The 19,238-nt window shown below is 44.2% G+C and overlaps 1 protein-coding gene across 1 annotated transcript; it reads left to right on the top strand.

Moving 5' to 3' along the window:
- Nucleotides 1-202: 202 nt before the first annotated feature.
- Nucleotides 203-7,820, top strand: TBR1 (T-box brain transcription factor 1). Its single transcript, XM_068543965.1, has 6 exons — nt 203-894; nt 1,486-1,640; nt 1,996-2,117; nt 2,735-2,893; nt 3,851-3,912; nt 6,965-7,820. Exons 1-6 carry the CDS (start codon nt 203-205, stop codon nt 7,818-7,820), a joined length of 2,046 nt encoding a protein of 681 aa, XP_068400066.1.
- Nucleotides 7,821-19,238: the final 11,418 nt, after the last annotated feature.

Below are 19,238 nucleotides of genomic sequence, written 5' to 3'. Positions count from 1 at the left end.
AAGTGAGCCTTTTCTGATTGCTGCATAGTGTCAATTGGCCAATCTCTTCTCCCAGGGAAAAAAAAAGTAAATCAAACCTTTGAGAAGCATTTGCTGGTTGAAGTGCTTTCTGTCTAGTGAGGGGGTCTGTGGATTTCTAGTTTATGATAAATAGGACTTTAAAAACCAGGGACGGGAGGGCGAGTGTTCAGGTTCCAGAGCTATGCAGCTGGAGCACTGCCTTTCTCCTTCTATCATGCTCTCCAAGAAATTTCTCAATGTGAGCAGCAGCTACCCACATTCAGGCGGATCTGAGCTCGTCTTGCACGATCATCCCATTATCTCGACCACTGACAACCTGGAGAGAAGTTCACCTTTGAAAAAAATTACCAGGGGGATGACGAATCAGTCAGATACAGACAATTTTCCTGACTCCAAGGACTCACCAGGGGACGTCCAGAGAAGTAAACTCTCTCCTGTCTTGGACGGGGTCTCTGAGCTTCGTCACAGTTTCGATGGCTCTGCTGCAGATCGCTACCTCCTCTCTCAGTCCAGCCAGCCACAGTCCGCGGCCACTGCTCCCAGTGCCATGTTCCCGTACGCCGGCCAGCACGGACCCGCGCACCCCGCCTTCTCCATCGGCAGCCCCAGCCGCTACATGGCCCACCACCCGGTCATCACCAACGGAGCCTACAACAGCCTCCTGTCCAACTCCTCGCCGCAGGGCTACCCCACCGCCGGCTACCCCTACCCACAGCAGTACGGCCACTCCTACCAAGGAGCCCCGTTCTACCAGTTCTCCTCCACACAGCCCGGGCTGGTGCCCGGCAAAGCGCAGGTGTACCTGTGCAACAGGCCCCTTTGGCTGAAATTTCACCGGCACCAAACGGAGATGATCATCACCAAACAGGGCAGGTAATGGCTACGTTCTTGGCTGCCGCTGCTCCAGGCGCGGTCCGGGGGCAAGTGCACCCGGCTTGTGACCGCCGCGGCAGCGAAGATTTGGGGTCGGGAGCGGAGTGGAAGGCGCTCTGGCGCGTCCTAGAGTTGGCTGGTGTTGGGAAAACGGAAAGTGGAAGGTCTAGCCACCGCGGTGATGTCGGGGAGGGGGGTCCCGCTCTAGAAAGGTGGTCGGAGAGCCAGGCAGTGGCCGGAGAAAGGAGAGCGAGAGAGAGAGAGGGGGAGAGCCCTGGCCGGCGGCCGGGAGATGGGAGGGACGCATCAACGCCCGATGCACCGACAGGTGGAGATTCGGGTCGCCAATCTCGCTTTCCAGCTGGGCAGTGCTACCTGCCGACTCCCCACTCCAGCTCACCTGCCGACTCCCCGACTTCAGCCCCACTTCTTTTCCTCCGCCACCACCCCTTTTCCAACCCAGCAAACATTCGCTCATTGACGCTGAGAGAACAAGTTTTGCTTTGCTATCTGGCGCCTCGCTTCTTGCATTTAATCTTTAACATTTATGTTTTTCCCCCTTGTTTTCTCCCCCCTTCCTAATTTAAATAGGCGCATGTTTCCTTTTTTAAGTTTTAACATTTCTGGTCTCGATCCCACGGCTCATTACAATATTTTTGTGGATGTGATTTTGGCGGATCCCAATCACTGGAGGTTTCAAGGAGGCAAATGGGTTCCTTGCGGCAAAGCGGACACCAATGTGCAAGGCAAGTCCTTCCAATTAACACGTTTTCCTGACACTTATTTAGGTGAGAATGATTAATTAAAGCCTTTGTGGACTGGCTCGAGCGACTTTTAAAACGATCGGCCAATGACTTCTAAAAGGAAACGAGGGGGATAGGGGGACAGACTGAGCCGCGAGAAGGGGGAGGATTATGCAAAAGCTATTTTAATCATCCCAGTTAATAGGAAGAAAGCGCGGCCTAAAAAAGCCCCGGCTAATGGGCCTCACAGTGGAATAAGGGGTGTGCGTATGTGTATGTGTGTGTGTGTCCTACGTGGTGAGGAGTTGGGACTGGGCAGTGCCCGGGGCACATGTAAACAACTTGTTTCTTTCTCTAGGAAATCGGGTCTATATGCATCCGGATTCCCCCAACACGGGGGCTCACTGGATGCGTCAAGAAATCTCTTTTGGAAAATTAAAACTTACAAACAACAAAGGAGCTTCAAACAACAATGGGCAGGTCAGTGGCTCAAGCGCTCATTTCTCTCTCTCTCTCTCTCTCTTTCGCTCTCACACACACACACACGTACACACACTCTCACTTTTACATACGCGTCCCTCCCTAAGATCCAGTTCATCACTTTAAATCAACATGAGAAACTGGACACGTTTCTTTGCTTCATTAAAAAAGACTTCTAAAAAATTCTATTTCCATCCTCCAAAATTATATTAAACAATCTACAAAGTTGTTCTTGTCCCCCCCCCCCCCCCCCTCACGCCCAATTCCCGAGTTCCCAACCTTCCCAAGTACAAATACTTGGTTGATTTTGAGAAGGAAACGCGCAGGATCTGCAGGTTGTGAAAATCTTTGTTTCTCCTTAAAGGAGGACTGGGAGAAGGGCCCTGAGGATCGGGCAGTCGGGTTTGGTTTTCCTCCCGTGCTCGGGCGATCCGTGCTCCGGGGCAGCGAGGGCTGGTGTGCCCCAGCCAGCCAGTCACCAGCCGGGCGAGACCCGCTGTCAGTTAGTAGGGGCGACGGGCTCCTTGCAGCCTCCGCGCGGCCCGCGGCGCAGAGCCCCGCGCACGCCGGCCGCCTTAACGCGCCGCTCGTCGCTCCCCTTTCTCTCCGCCGGACAGATGGTGGTTTTGCAGTCCTTGCACAAGTACCAGCCCCGCCTGCATGTGGTGGAAGTGAACGAGGACGGCACGGAGGACACCAGCCAGCCCGGCCGCGTGCAGACATTCACTTTTCCCGAGACTCAGTTCATCGCCGTCACCGCCTACCAGAACACCGATGTAAGGAGGCCTGGGGGCTGGGCGCGCGGCGGTCGGCACCGGCTTCTCCAGGCCCGCGCCGCTACCCCCGGCCATCCCCCGCTCTGGCACTAACGTCTGCCGCAGCTGGCTCTGCTGAGCCTTTTAGGCGTAGGGCTAGGGGCCTGCTGGGCACCTTCCCTAAATACCTAGCCTGTGGGAAAACGCTTCCTAATCGTCTCCGTCGCGGGTCACCCGGGCCACCTTTAAGGTGACCAGAATTTCTAGGGCCTCTTGGGAATTTTTATTTAGTTTTCAAACATCACTTTCTGGGTGATCCAAAGAAACCCACATTCATATACTTAAAAACTACAATAAATTACTGGGGGCTACGAAGTGAGTTTTCTAGCACTTTGAACTTAAGCATTTGCAAGTTTGCAGAAACTTATTTTACTACTGTTGATTTGACTACTAGAAGTGATGGTGTTTTTTAAAAACTTAAATGAAAATATTAGAAGTTAAAAATATGCATTTATTTTAAATCAAAACTGATTTTAAGATGCAACTTGTGGGTTCTTCAAGTTGTGTATCAAAAGCGACCAACTTTAAAAAATATGATGAAACATTTAAGATACGCAACATTTTTTAGTGATGAATTCAAGTGCCCCTTAAAGATTTTTGCCTGAGTAAGTGCATTATGTAACAAGCATTTTAGAAAATGAGCATTTGAACCAATTTAGAACACATGGGAGAGCTAATTGAAAGCAATTCTTTAGTTTTAGTCACCATTAATTTAAACATGTTCCTCATAACTTTCATCATACTTTCTTTTTTTTCCTTTCCACCCATTCCCTCAAATTTTTCAGTTAGGGAAACTTTGCTATTTAATGAAATTGTGGGCCATAAGCCCCTGTAAAAAGCGGCAGATGACATATCCTTAAACACCCAATCCTCTGTATAGAATGTAAAATCGTATTAATCTTTTTTTCTCTTTTGCAGATTACACAACTGAAAATAGATCACAACCCCTTTGCAAAAGGATTTCGGGATAATTATGACACGTAAGTAGTTTTGCACCTTCTCAAATTTGTGGAATTGGGCTTTAGGTCAAAGGTGGATTGCTTTGTACAAGGCTTTTGGAAGCTAGAAAGTGTGAAGACAGGGTTGTTTTCGAGGTTTTCCTTTCCTTTTTGTCGGCTCCCCTTCTCTCTGGTGACCTGGCTTAGTACTTCTGCGGTTTTGGTGAAAGGTTTCCTCCGCCTATTTTTAGCTTTTGCGTGAATTACAAAGTTGTTGGCGGGGCTCGGGGACTGGCTGGCTGGGGAAGCCGCCCTGGTTCCCGGGTGCGCGAGTTGTATGTGGCACTGCAGATGCTCAGCTCAGATTGTCTGTGTCTGAAACCGCCCGAGTCTGCCTGAAAGTGCATGTGGCTCTGGCAGTTGTTACAGTCTCCTTGGCATATGTGACTTTTATTTACCCATTTCCAAGTTTTGTGTAATAGCTTTTCCTGTGCAAGTTTACTATGGACTGAATAAAAATGTGCACCCACTACATACAAGTTCACGAGCACAGCCGATACTGCAGTCACTTCAGGCTTTGGGAAGGACCCAGGTTCTGTTGCTGTGTATTATTTATGCTTCGAAAGAAAAATATTTCCTCTTATCGTTTGTATCTAGGTGCGTTTTAATTAAATGTGTTGGTTCCCTTTTCTCCAGGACTCCCTTACCTATCTCCATTTCTTTTCTATCAAAATGCTGTCCTCTGGGGGCAACAGTAGGTGTAAACTGAATACTTCCTGGGCTTGTTTTAGCGTTCTTGCTCAGAGCCCAGGTATAGTGCCTAGGAGTTCAGATAGAGTTATACAGCAAAATCTAAATCTGGATTGTGGTGATCCCTTCACTTTTTTCTGACCATAGAAGGGAAGGATACATAAATTTTGATTTCATGGCTTGCATTAAGTGCTTGGGATAGAACTACAAAGTTGAAGCTGTCTTTGACTAGGAATAGATTAAATTTGTGGAGGAGACAAATGGCTACCTCCAGGTAGATACCAAACTTCCCTCCTGATATTTTTATAACAAATTGAAAAGACAGCCATTGATGGTACTGCCTGTAACTGTCATGTGCATCCCTCAGAAGTGGTCCAAAGGAAGCAAGCCTCATCAGTGTGATTCCCCAGAAAAAAAACTTGGCTACTCTGGTCCTTCCTCACAATCTAAAAAAGGTGGGCTCAGCACAGTGGAAAGTGTGTGGCCCATGAGACCAGAGATATTGGTCTCTGTACTAGGGGGTCTTGTAGATTTTGAGCTTTTAATTCTGCTGTGAACATCTGTTCCAAAGCATTTATTGTGCACAAATCAATTCAGTAATCCCAAGTGGGTTGGGACCTGCATGGGCATACAAACTGTATCTTTTGCAGATTGTTTTTTTTTTCTTTTTAAAATATTGTGGTGGTAAACAGAGACGATATTTGCACCTTGCTGGTTATGTTCCCTTCCTGCCTCCCTCTACTTGTTCTTATTTGAGGCTGGAATTAGATTTCAGGAGGGAAATTTTGTGCAGTAAGCAAACTGCACCTGAGCAGGCACAGCATAACCCTCACCTGCCCCTCTTCTGGCTGACTTCTGTTGGAAAAAACCACTTCCATTTGGTTCTTAAATCACTATATATTTCTCATAAAAAGCTTCTTTAACTATACAAGTGGATATCTTAGACATTTATGGGTTAGAGAAGAGTAGAATGGTTTATGACACTCCCTTTCCACTGTTAATGTTGGTTATTTGGGCCTGGCTCACTTTTGGAGAAACAGGGAGAGCAATAAAGAGTTCAGGGGGGCCAGGGCGTTTGCTTGGCCACTCACCAGGGAATCTCCTCCCCAAAGGATTGAGGTCTGACAAGGCTGAGGCTCTCTTTCAAAACAGTCTGTTGATTAAAGATTAAAACATTTATGTGTGAGCTAAATAAAAAGGGAGGCATGTGTGTATGTGTATGAGAAAATACTTCGACCAATCTTGATCCAATCTCTGGTTCCTTCCCAATTCGAATGGGATTTTCTAGGCCCAGGGCCTACAGCTAATCTTTGACTATTTTACTTAAGGTAATTCTTAGTAACACAATTACTGTATGTGATTGGGCAAGTTATTTAACTTCCCTTTCCCAAAGTTTCTTCACCTGTAAAGTGGGATAATAATGGTACCTAACTTGGAAAATTGTTGTGATGGTTAAATAAATTACTGTCTGTACAGTCCTAGACAAGGGTGCCTGGTACACATAATCAAGTTGTATAAGGATGGGCTATTATTAGTGGGAGATTGCTTGGCGGAGGTTGATAACTGCGGTTTAAGAGTTTGCCCCCCAAGTTGTTGTTGCTGTTGTTTTTAACCAGTAACAGATCAAAAGCTGGGGAAAGAAGGTCAGAGTAAAGAATGCTTTTTCTTTGCAAAAGAATTTTACTGATTGATGACTTTGTTTCCAAGTAGTAATTCTTGTTTGTATTAGGGGTGGGGGGCGGGGGGTTGAAAGCTCACACGGGGAAAACAAGACAGTAAGTCGTGCGGAGGCTTCCAGCAGTAACCCTCCGGGTCTCAGCAGACTGGCGAAGACCAGTCCGATGCTTATCAGTACCTGGGGGGCCCGCGTGTGTGTCAAATGGAAGAAAGTGGTCTTAAAAGGGTGGAAGTGGGTGACTTGTTTAGAAATTTCGCTCAGAAACTCTCACCGAAGAAGAAAGGCCCACTGGGCAAATAACACCTTGGTTCCTGGGTAAATCTGCCTCAATGTGTACACACAGAGTGGAGAACTGGGATGAGAATCCCCTGCTGTGCTCCTCTCTCAGGCCCCCTGTGCACCTGGCGAGAGAGCGCAAGAGAAGAGGGAAGCCTTCCTCTTCACCTGTATCATTTTTAGGTCCCTGAATAGACAGATTGATTCCTTTGTAATTTCACGATTTATTTTGGAGAGGATGCAGGTCTGTGACCTTTTGTCTGTCTCCATCCTGGACGGCAGGTTACACGTGGAGATGGTGCGGGTGGGCGACCAGGGGTGGCCTTCCCTTTTGCCCCCCGAAGGGACCTGGCGCCACCCTTCGGTTCTCTCTCTCTCCCTCCCTCGCAGGATCTACACTGGCTGCGACATGGACCGCCTGACCCCCTCGCCCAACGACTCCCCGCGCTCGCAGATCGTGCCCGGGGCCCGCTACGCCATGGCCGGCTCTTTCCTGCAGGACCAGTTCGTGAGCAACTACGCCAAGGCCCGCTTCCACCCGGGCGCGGGCGCGGGCCCCGGGCCGGGCACGGACCGCAGCGTGCCGCACACCAACGGGCTGCTGTCGCCGCAGCAGGCCGAGGACCCGGGCGCGCCGTCGCCGCAGCGCTGGTTTGTGACGCCGGCCAACAACCGGCTGGACTTCGCCGCCTCGGCCTACGACACGGCCACGGACTTCGCGGGCAACGCGGCCACGTTGCTCTCGTATGCGGCGGCGGGCGTGAAGGCGCTGCCGCTGCAGGCGGCCGGCTGCACTGGCCGCCCGCTCGGCTACTACGCCGACCCGTCGGGCTGGGGCGCGCGCAGCCCCCCGCAGTACTGCGGCGCCAAGTCGGGCTCGGTGCTGCCCTGCTGGCCCAACAGCGCCGCGGCCGCCGCGCGTATGGCCGGCGCCAACCCCTACCTGGGCGAGGAGGCCGAGGGCTTGGCCGCCGAGCGCTCGCCGCTGCCGCCCGGCGCCGAGGACGCCAAGCCCAAGGACCTGTCCGACTCCAGCTGGATCGAGACGCCCTCCTCCATCAAGTCCATCGACTCGAGCGACTCGGGGATTTACGAGCAGGCCAAACGGAGGCGGATCTCGCCCGCTGACACGCCCGTGTCCGAGAGCTCGTCCCCGCTCAAGAGCGAGGTGCTGGCCCAGCGGGACTGCGAGAAGAACTGCGCCAAGGACATAGGCGGCTACTACGGCTTCTACTCGCACAGCTAGGCCGCCCCTGCCCGCCTCGGCCCCGCGCCCCGCCGCGGCCGGGCCCCCGCCAGCCCCTCGCGCCTCTCCCCCTGCGCCTCCTGCCCACGCCCCACTCGCGCGCCCCCTCAGTTTGTTTGACCCTCGAACACCGTCTGCAGCGGATTAGTACAGGTCTCCGAGTGTAATTTTAACCTTTTTTTTCTTTTTTGCACAGCAGTTTCCGCAGTTAGCGCACCGACCTTCAACTTGGCTGTAAACCTTTTGGTTTTCCTACTTACGAACCTTCTGTGAAGTTATCCTCCCAACAATTCCCCTCCCCCTCGTCTTTTTCTCACCCTCTCCTTCCCTTTCTGGTAATGAAACTCTTCACCTTTAGGAGACCTGGGCAGTCCTGTCAGGCAGCAGCTATTCCGACCCGCCAAGTCTCGGCCTCCCCATTAACCGTAGGATGTTGACTCTAGAACCTGGACCCCCCAGCGCGTCCTTTCTTATCCCCGAGTGGATGGATGGATGGATGGTAGGGATGTTAATAATTTTAGTGGAACAAAGCCTGTGAAATGACTGTATATAGTGTTAATTTACTGTAACGAATGGCTAGTTTTTATTCTCATCGTCAAGGCACAAAACCAGTTCATGCTTAACCTTCTCGTTCATTTCTTTTCCTTTCTTTGCCTTTTCCTCCACTCCCCCTCCCCTTTAACATTTTTTCTGGTGGGATAATTAACAATATTCTAAGAGGCTCTGAAAACTTGAAACTTGAAAAACTAGATAATGATGGGTTTCTCACTTCTCCTCAATCCATTGCATGAAATAATTACCCTGTGCCCTACTGCACACAAATAGCTAAGGAGAATCTGACCAAACACCTGTAAAGGATAGGTGTCTTTTCATAGGCAAGTCGATTAAGTGGCATGATGCCTGCAAAGCAAAGCTAACTGGAGTTATATGTGTTTTACCCCTTCCTTCTAAATAGAATAGCTCGACATCAGCAATATTATTTTGCCTTATTTGTTTTTCCCCAAGTGCCAAATCCATTACTGGTCTGTGCAGGTGCCACATATGCTGACAAACAGTTTCTGAGTATCTTTTCAGTTCCCCCCTCCACCTTTATATGCTGTAAATCTTTGTAATGAATATTCTACTAATGATATAGATGACTGAATTGTTGGTAACTATAGTGTAGTCTAGTGAAGATGAATTGTGTGAGTTGTATATTTTACTGCATTTTAGTTTTGAAAATGATTTCCCCGCCACCTAGAAACAGCTGCAATTTGACTTCCTTGGGAAAACACTAGCATTAATGCAAGTAAAACTGTTTTTCCCCCTCCCACTAAGTCTTGTTATATTTGATAAGGAGCACTAATCCCCCTGAAAATAGATTAGTAGGATTTCTAATGTTGTGTAGCAAACCTATACTTTTTTTTTGTATTTTAAAATTAATGTGAAATATGCATCATACACAATATTCAATCTAGATTCCAGTCCATTGGGGGGATTTTTTTTCCTGATAGGAATTCAGGGTCTAAACGTGTGTATATTTTGGCTCTTCTGTAAATCTAATGTTGTGATTTTTATATTTGTTTCGTTTTGTCTGTGAACTGAATAATTTATACAAGTACACACTCCATTGAGAAACGTTTTGTTTTTTGCTCGTTTGTATCGTCTGTGTATAACAAGTAAAATAAATCTGGTAAAATGCTATGGTGTTTGAAAGCAGTTTACAGTTTGAAAATAATTTATTTATAGATGATTATTTTTAAGGGTTAAGGAAGAATAATAGCCTGTCCCTACTCCAATATGGGGCAGTCTGTTTAGTGGGAACTACCTCCCGTTTTCCTCTTAAATTTGTTTTATAGCACCACCAGTAATTACTTTTTTTCCTCTTATTTACAACTACTTAGTTCCCTGTGAGTCGTTTCACTTTGTTGCACTCTTTTTTTTTTTTCAGGAAAATGTAGACACTTCCTTGTATCTTTAAGTAGGAAATAACGTGAGCAGGAAAAGGAGGGTCTTTAATACGAAATTTAGAATTTCTTTAAATTTCACAAAGTCAGGAGGGAGGCTTTGGGCAAGAGAAGGGTGTGATTTAAATGCTTGTCAAAATAGGCTGTTGACCGCAGCTCTAGGCAGATGTCGAAAATTCCGGTCTTTAAATACGAGGCCTTGGAGTTGAGTGGTGAATCCGTAAATGAATACACAGGATGGCCTACATTTCTTGAGTGGATTGTTTTGGGGGGATTGGGAGGGGTTAGAGGTGGGGGAAGGACTCATAGAGCAAACTCGTGAAAGGTCAGTATTTAACCACTGAGCTTAAAACTTGCTTTAGGAGGTATCTGGGGGGCACCACTCCGTCTTTTCTACAACGGAACTCCTGTGCCAGTCCTGCCCAAGCCAGATCCCCATCCCTTGAGAAAAAGATGCAGAAATGTGGATATTCCAGCTGGGGGGTCGCTGCGTCTTAGTCAAGGTGTCCGCAGAGCTCTGCCTTTACCTCCTGGAGAAGCGATTTTTGTACTTTTGTGTCCAGAGAAACGAGATCCAAGAAAGAGGTGGAGAATGGTTCAACCTTCTTGCTTAGTCTGGGCCAGTCTCAGTTTATGGGACGAAATTTACCACCACCCAGAGATGGTCGTGTATCCCCTTTGCAATTTGACAGATGCAAAGAGGCTTCAAAGTTCCAATTAAAATGAAAATTGGTGGGGGGAACAAGACCGATTTGCCTTCCCTGGGCGATTTCGCCACTAGACGGCGTTCCGCGGAGTTTTGTCTGCCACACAGAAAAGCGAAGACTGATTTTCCTTTGTGTTTCTCCGTTCCCACACCTAAGAACTAAACAAGAGGACAAAAAGCACAAAACAGGGGGCCTGCGTGGCGAGTGAAGTGGAGCAGTGTATTCCTGCAATCACCCACTGGCCCTGCGCTGTTGCGACCTCGGTGCCGCCGAGCAGGAAGCGCACGTGCAGCCGGGAGGCCCCGGGGGCGCCCAGGCCGAGGGCGAGGGTAGCGGGGGCCGCGCTGGGCTCCCGGGAGTGAGCCTGGCGGTCGGAGCGCGGCGCCTGGCCAGGCCTGCCGCCCTCGGGCCAGAGTCACCGCAAGCAAAGGAGTCGGTGTCATGTGCGGAAACGAAGCTCTTAGAAGCCGAGGATAGATTTCACAGGAACGTAGTGCCCGGTACTGAAAGACGCACTTAGCTGCTATTAGGAAGTACTTAAAAAAATTGGGGAGGTCGTTTCCCTTGCAGCTCTGCACCATCTGCTGTGTGGACTGAGTCAGCGTGAGGTAAATTTGCAGCTCCGCGCTGCTCTCGGAGGCAGTGTGCTTTCCTGTCCTTTGCAAGCATGATCGTTTCTCCTGGCTTCCAAGGAGTCTTGGGTGTCTAGTGAAGTGACACTGTCAATGTGTCGGAGAAGCTGCTGCTATTCCAAGGAAATCAGAGTTTGTTTTGGGAGGGCCTGCGGGAACCAGAGTTCGCGTCCCGGGTTAGATTTCGAGTTGCCTTTTTATCTCCGTGAGGGTAGGAGTCAGGGGAGGGACGGAGAAGGATGACGAATCCTTCCCGTAAACTGCAGATTTCCCCAGTTTTCCAAAGTGTCTTTTCAAAAAGAGAAAGAAAGAAAAAAAGGCGAGCGTGCGGCTAGCATTCTATTCTGGCTCCAGCCTTCCCGCCACTCGCATGCCTCGCCATCTTACCTCCTTGCCCACCAGTCGCTTGGGGCCGAGCGCGGCGGGCAGGCGCCGCTCGAGTGCAGAGACGCTGCGCCCTGCGTTCTTCACCTTCGAGCCGGTGCCGCGGGTCAGGGTGGCCGGCGGGCGGGCACAGAGCGCGCTGCGGTCGAGGGCGTCCGGGAGCCCAGGCCGGCGGGGACGGGCATCCGCACGAGTTCGGCCGGCAGTGGGGCGGCTCCGAAGGCCTGGTCTGTGCCGCTGAGCCTGGGCCCAGGCTCTCTGGCTTCGCCGTTGGGTGGCGGTGGGGGGCGGCTGCGTCCTGGCTGTCCCCGCCGTGGATCCAGGCCGGGAGTCCAGGCGAGGAACGCAGGCAGGGATCCAGGCCGCGTGTCTAGACAGGGTGCCCAGCGTAGGTCCAGACCTGGAGTCCAGGCGGTTCTCCTGTCCCTTCAAGAGTCCGGTCCAGCGTGGCTCGCGGCCTTGACTCTGGCCTTGGGTGCGGCGCTCCCAAGCCGGGCAACCCACTAGGATTTAGGGCGTGAAAGCCTTTGTAGGCCTAGCAGAAATTTACTGGGTTTGTTTAAAAAATCAGGTCGTTTCTGTCTCTTTAGGACTGACTTAACATCCCCCCAGCTCTTAAAATGTTGTAATTTAGGGTCTACGGAGAACTTTATGAACCATCTTACCTCCTGCAGTTACATTTTCTTATAAATCCTGCTGCTAAAACTCACTGTGACCCACCTTTTTTTTTGTGATGCTAAGTATTTATCTTTTTAGGAGTGAGCTTTCAAGGATGTTGTACTTTCTGTTTAGGGTGCAGGCTAGGAACAAAAGCCTTGTTGGGGAGAGGCTGTTTACATTCTCGGGGAATTTAAAATGCACTGTAGCAGTATTTGGGCAACGTATTTGTGTACATAAGTGATTTTTATAAAATGTTCTGCCTGTCCTCTGGTGCAGCACCTTTTCTATGCGTATATGAGTTATTTTATCATGTATGCGTTTTAGCCATGGAGATAGGAAAAATCGCAGAGCTTATGATCCTGTATGAAAACAAACCAATCTAGATTCCTCCATAGGAAACAGTAACAATTATTCTCATTTTTAGGCAAACTTACTTTGAAGAAGTCAGCAACTTTAAAGACCAGTGATAAGCATTCAGTTTTAAAAATATTTAATTTACTCTGGTATGTGGGCAATTGCTTGGTTAATTTTAATATTTTAAAGAGTAAATGTCCATCCTAATGTCAGTAGAATCAATCTTTGAAAAAGTAGCTGAGACTTTTTAAGCAAGTTGAATCTCTATGATTTGTTGAATTTACAATTTGAGTGCAAGATTTAGTTTTGGACAGTCAGTTTTTCTTTTGCCAGAACAAGATGAGTCTCTCAAGGAAGACAGAGACAAGGTAGGCAGTAGGAAGACAGAGGATTTTAGGCATTGCATTATACTTGATTTAATTCAGTTGCTTTGAGATTTGTATGTCTTCCTGGTTCTGGTCTTCAGCTTGTAAGTTAGGTTGCAACGTATTTAAAAATATACTCACTTGAAAGAAAACCCCACTGCTTTCACAATAAAGTAAACTTGATGGTGTACAAGTCACTGGTCTCATCTGAGCTGATTATATCAGCCTTGCATGTATTTTACACCCACAGTATGGTTTGCAGTGGTGTTCAAGGCATAGTGTGAAAAATTTGATTTGAATAGTTCCATTAAAGCAATGGAAAAAAAAAAAAACATGGCTTAATAGACCCTCTAGTGATAGATCCCCGTCTTCCTATGCTAACTCTGAAATAAATATGTGGTCTAGTATTAGGAACATAGCATTTAGAAGACCCTTGCTGGTAATATTTAATTTAATAAACATACTAACTGTGACATTATTAATGCAATGAAACTTGTACCACAAGCTGATTCTTTCAGGTTGTTTGACCTATTACTTATCACTAGATTCCTTATAAACATATCCTGTGATTTATAACTTGAATTTTATATTAAAATTATTTTGGATTTCAACTCTAAAAATATCTGCATGACAAGGCACTCATTTTATATACAAAGCATTTATACTTATGTATCTTGGCCAACCTTTTATGAGGAGGAAGATGGAATTTATGAAGGGAGAGCATCTCTAGGGATATGCCTCTGGTTATTTTGGCTAATATAGTTATTTTGTTTCAATACTAGTAGAAAAAAAAGAATATAAGGTTAACTTTAAGTTTTGGGACAAGAGCTATACTTACTTAGTATATATATGTCATATATATGCATTATATATGTATATACATATACACTAAGTTTCAAGAAATGGCAAGTTAATTGAACTTTCTGGTTGAAAGGATATTCCTAGCTCAATTTTCAACTTTTAAGGTGTATTTCTCTTTTATTTTGTCATTCCTAGTATGAAGGGGAAGGCATTTTTCAATCTTAGGATAATTCAGAAGCAATTTTTTGGTTCTCAGTTAATTCAGTCTCATCTTAAAAGTTCAAATTTAGCAAAGCACATGTTCCCTTGTTCATGCCAAGTGTGATAAAAACTAGTCGAAAAATAAAACTATTGCAAACAAGTAGAGCACTGCACTTCACTGCATACTATACAGGCCACATCATTTCTAGGTCTGATGTCACTGCCTACTGGGCTGCCATTTGTGGGCACAAGTAAGGCCTCCTTTGAAAGTGGATAGAAGGCACTACCGTTTCAGCTATGTGTGTTTGAATTGTGTGTGTGTGTGTGTTTTAAATATCCTTTTTGAATAGTGATAAGCATACTTGTGAGCATTCAAACATTTGCCGTCTTCTATCAACAAAAGGTTATTCTTTTTAGGCTCTGGGATGTGTTTTTCTCACTCTGCATTGGAAGCTATTTTCTTTGTATCTAAAACATGAATTAGCGAAATCATCTCTCCCCCTTTGTAATATAGTCAAATTATAGGCTATTCTGTGTAATTATAACTTTCTCAATAGTTTAATCTTTCTATTTACGGTATGAAACTATCACATACATATTTAAGTTTAACATCCTTGAACTTCAATGAATGAAATACACATACATGTTATATAGATGCAGTTTAGGCCATCTGCAATCAACAATGATATTTTATGAGAACATCTCAGTTATCATATAGATTTGTTATTTTGAATGGCTCGCTCAGTTGGGAATTTACAAGAGGCCAAACCATTATTTCTAATAAAAAATGTTTCCAAGGTGGTTAGTACTTTTATAACCTAATTTGCTTTTTAGTTTGAATTGTATAATTTTGGATATAATTTTACCAAATAATAACAATGTTTACTACTCGGCACCTTCCTAAAAAAACAGAAGCTGTAATGAGGACTTATCCTTTCACAGTTTACCTACCACTGAATGCTGTGTATTATGTTCAAATGAAATCTTTTATTCCTACCTCTGTCTTAATTTGCTACACACACACACGCGCACATGCGCGTGCTATTTTTTTTAATGACTGTGTTCTAAATAATCCTTAGAGCTCACTCACCTTTGGGATTCACTCTCTTAATTTATGCTCACATTCTGCTTTGTTCCTGTGAAGAAAGTCAAAGAGACATACTGATTCCTCCTCAACAAATTTGTTCTTTCCTCCCCCCAGCTCTGCTGTCTCTCTGACACTCATTTTGCCCTTGTCAACTCTCTTGCCAACAACTTTTTTTTTAAACCTACTCTTCCTTCTCATGCTACCACCCTGAACCTGAGTCTTTATAAAATCTATGCCTGATTCATCAGTTTCTTTCAGATCAGAATTTTTATGCTTTCCCCAAAAGCAGTTGTAAAGTTTTCGGGACAAATATCAGATACAATATGTCTTTTTATTTAACTTCTCCCACATTGGTTTTTTATTTTGAGCTTTTTTCTCCTATATATTTCTAATCACTTCTCTCAATATTCACTTTATTCTCTTATCTTGGATTTTTTTTTGTGAAAGGACAGTATTTTTCTTTTATTGGTATTTCTGTTCTCTTTTTTACCCCTAACATTCTTAGCTATGTGAGGCACTCCATTTATTCCCTGCCGTCTTTTGTACTTAGGACCCATCTTTCAATGCTTTCTTTGATCCTTTTCCATTCAGCTTCCTCATTTGCACAGACATTAAAATCTTTCTTACATTTACCAGTGTGCCCTTAACCAAATGTAATGGCCTTGTTATAGACTAATCTTTATTCTCTTAGCTATTTAAACATCATAATTAGCCCTTTGGGTGATTCAGAATCACAGATTCTGCAACTCCTTCACTTTCCCTTCCTTCCTCCAGCTTTTCTTTCATGGGGCTCTCTGCTTGCTTATTTATTTATGCAGTTTCTACGTTTCTATAGGGTTGCTTTTCACAGGGTATGCCCTCATATGCCTCTTCCAAGAAAACTTGCTTGACATCTGTTATGGAAGAATGGGATGGGAAAAAGAAGATCTAGTACTAGTTTTCCTAATACATACCTTCCACCCATTGTCTAACAACCTTCACCTGCTTAATGGTTTCTTATTTCTAGTAGCCTGATACATTTTAACTGACATTCTGAATTTTTCTATCTGTCCTTCCTTGAACCATCTGACACAGACTCATGTTCTTCTTGCCTTTAAGTTTAACATGAAGAGAATTGAAATGAATTTTAAAAATTTAATTTCTCTTAGTTAGTATTAATGTAACCCCTTAAGGAGATTGGAATGTGAAGTATATGTGCCAGCACCACTAAGGAGGAAGGTTTTTTTTTTTTTTTAAATGGCTATACAATTGTATGTACTATATCTTATTTATTTATTTTTAACATCTTCATTGGAGTATAATTGCTTTACAATGGTGTGTTAGTTTCTGCTTTATAACAAAGTGAATCAGCTATACATATACATATGTCCCCATATCTCCTCCCTCTTGCGTCTCCCATATACATATGTTCCCATATCTTTTCCCTCTTGCATCTCCCTCCCTCCCACCCTCCCTATCCCACCCCTCTAGGTGGTCACAAAGCACCGAGCTGATCTCCCTGTGCTATGCGGCTGCTTCCCACTAGCTATCTATTTTACGTTTGGTAGTGTATATATGTTTAATGACATCACTATCAGCCCTTTCTCTACATAGTTACAAAAAATAAAGTACCAAACCTAAGAGATTCAGGCCTTATAGATTATGAGAAACAGTTCTACCTGTATCATCACTTTTTAGGAAACTCTTTGCTCTGGAGTTTAAAGTTACACAGATTTTTAATTTCATTTCCAATTCTTTTTACAGATTCTCTACAGTAATCTTTTAGAATATAAATGGGTGTGTGTGTGTTTGTGTATAACACCATAATGAAACTAGAGAACAAGAACGTAAAATCAAGAATAATGAGTGGGGAATTTCTGACACTCTTTGTATCCTGCATCTTAGGCACTGTCATAATTGTGTGCTTTATGAGGATCTCTTACTGGAGCCTGAAAACGTACCCGTTTAATAATCTCCTGTCTATGAAAAGAATTCTATACCTCTGAGCACTAGAATCAAGAGCCTTTAAATTTATAACTTAATTTGCACACAGTATACTTTCCATTTGAGTAATAAGTTGGTGAAAATGCCACCATGTCAAAGGAATGTTCACATGATATGACTGAAAATCTGTAGTTGGTGCCAAAGCCAATGTAGTATGCATGATACTGCCTTAAATTTGTTTTGTAAGTATAGGTCTCAAAGGAACCTGACTCCTAAGGTATAGTAGAAAAAACTGGACACAGAACATTTTATTTCTGTGATTTTCAATATCCTCATTCGTAAAATGAAATGATAAGCAAATCTTTTAAGTATCTTCCAGCTTTAAAGAACTTTGTTTTTTTTGGACCTCTGATTTTCTATGCAGTTTGAGTTCAGATGTTCTGAGCTGTGGTAGAACGACCTCTAGGGCAGTGTCTTTTAAAGTTTTTAAATTGAGACTTGCAGTAATAAATAAATACACATAGACACATACAAGTGTCACAAAACATTTACCTTTACCACATTCAATACACTCTGATATTTTTTCTTTTATGGTCAACTTTATTGAAAAGAAAATTTTGGTTATGACCTAGTAAATTTGACAGTGACTTGAAGTTTGAGAAACATTGCCATAGTGATAGTGTTAACTTGACTAACCTGTAACATCCTCAGTTTCCTCTTATATCTCTGCATTTTAATATTTCTTTTCTAGAATCGCAGAATATACGTATTAGTGAAATAGAGTGAATCACTTCTTGTTTAATAACCTACTTGAATGTATGGTATAAAGCATGTTTTGATATAAAAATCGAGAGACTGTCATTTACAGCATTCTTTCCATTATGATCTGCAATTTAAAAATCTTTTAAAGTTCTTTCTCTTTGAGATTGCTAGATTTAATTTAAGACTTAACTTTATTTTTTTTTTGGCATTTAACATTTCTCTCTCTAACACGCAAACGTACTTACTCTAAGCATATTGATTTATTGAAATCGAGGTCACTTCTAGTCTTTGAGATAAGCAGGCCCATACTTGCTGGTGTGGTTCTTTGTATGAACTGCCCCTTGCCCTTTCTTGACGCTAACATAGCTGGATGCAGGAAGAGGCTATCAGCATCTCAGATCCTTTAGGTCAGTGGCTTTGCAGTAGAATCCCCAAGGGAGCTTTTAGAAATTGTGTTGTATGGATTTGCACCCCATTCCAAATAAATCAGAATATGAATGTTTGGTGGTGAGAGCTAGGCGTCAGTGTTTTTAAAAGATTGCTTGGTGGTTCCAGTGTGTAGCAAAATCTGGGAACCACTCCTCTAGGTTTTTTGTTTATTTGTTTGTTTTTGTAATGCAAGAAAAGGTAGAGTGTTTTTTGGTTTTGTTTTTTTTCTTTTTTTTTTTAGTTTAGCAGCTATTAACCATGGTGGCAAACTATCTGTCCATTATAATTTCATGCCTAGGGACTCTGATAATGGTAACTTTCTTAAAAATAGAAATAAGTTCACAGATTTAAAAATAACTGTTTTCAAATACCTTTCTGTTTTTTAAAACATTGTGACAGTATGGTCATGTTTTAGAACAGGCAGTTTATCACCTTGACTCTAAGAGAAGAGCAACCTGAAGAACACTGTCTTCTCACTTTCTGTATAGAAGAAGCATTTGTACTCAAGCTTATCATGATTAAAATGTGGTGATTAGTGCTGTCTCTGGAAACTCTACAGACATCCATAAGGTAGCCCTTATCTACATACACGGAAGTTGGACGGTTGTCTGGAAGTATTGCATGTTTGACATCTATCTGATGTCATTCTCAAAAGAGTAAATGCCAGAGTATCTAGAATAGTTCTAATCCATGGAACAAATACAGAATTCTAGGGTAGGAAGTCAGTATAGCCATGCCAGCCATATATCATATTTCTATTCGGTTATAGAGGGATTACCTCCAAAATGTGTTAGATGGAAAAATTTCTTACCCTTAATATAGGCTAGATACAAGCAGCTTACTCAGATAGCTTCATAGTCCATGGCAACCTCCCAATTCATTCATTTTTAAGTGGTTGCATCCATTTGAGTCATGATGTGAACATCACCCAGCAAACTGAGTCACAGATTAATTTACATATTTGAGAAGTTGTTGTATTCAGTACATTGCAATAGAAATATCATAGAAATTTTGCTTTTTTGTTTCATTCAGGTTCGGAATCCGCTAAATTATGTTAAGGTTATTATTTTCTATTATCTCCAGGAATAATAAGTTAGTTTGAATGAGTTGTTTGTGTTTTATGTAATATTTATATAGTGAAGCATTATATCATAACTAAAGGATAAG

Source organism: Eschrichtius robustus, chromosome 5 (assembly GCF_028021215.1).
Source record: "Eschrichtius robustus isolate mEscRob2 chromosome 5, mEscRob2.pri, whole genome shotgun sequence".
Classification (NCBI taxonomy): Eukaryota; Metazoa; Chordata; class Mammalia; order Artiodactyla; family Eschrichtiidae; genus Eschrichtius; species Eschrichtius robustus.
Note: the sequence above shows the minus strand (reverse complement) of the source record. Positions and strands in the feature narration are given on the sequence as shown.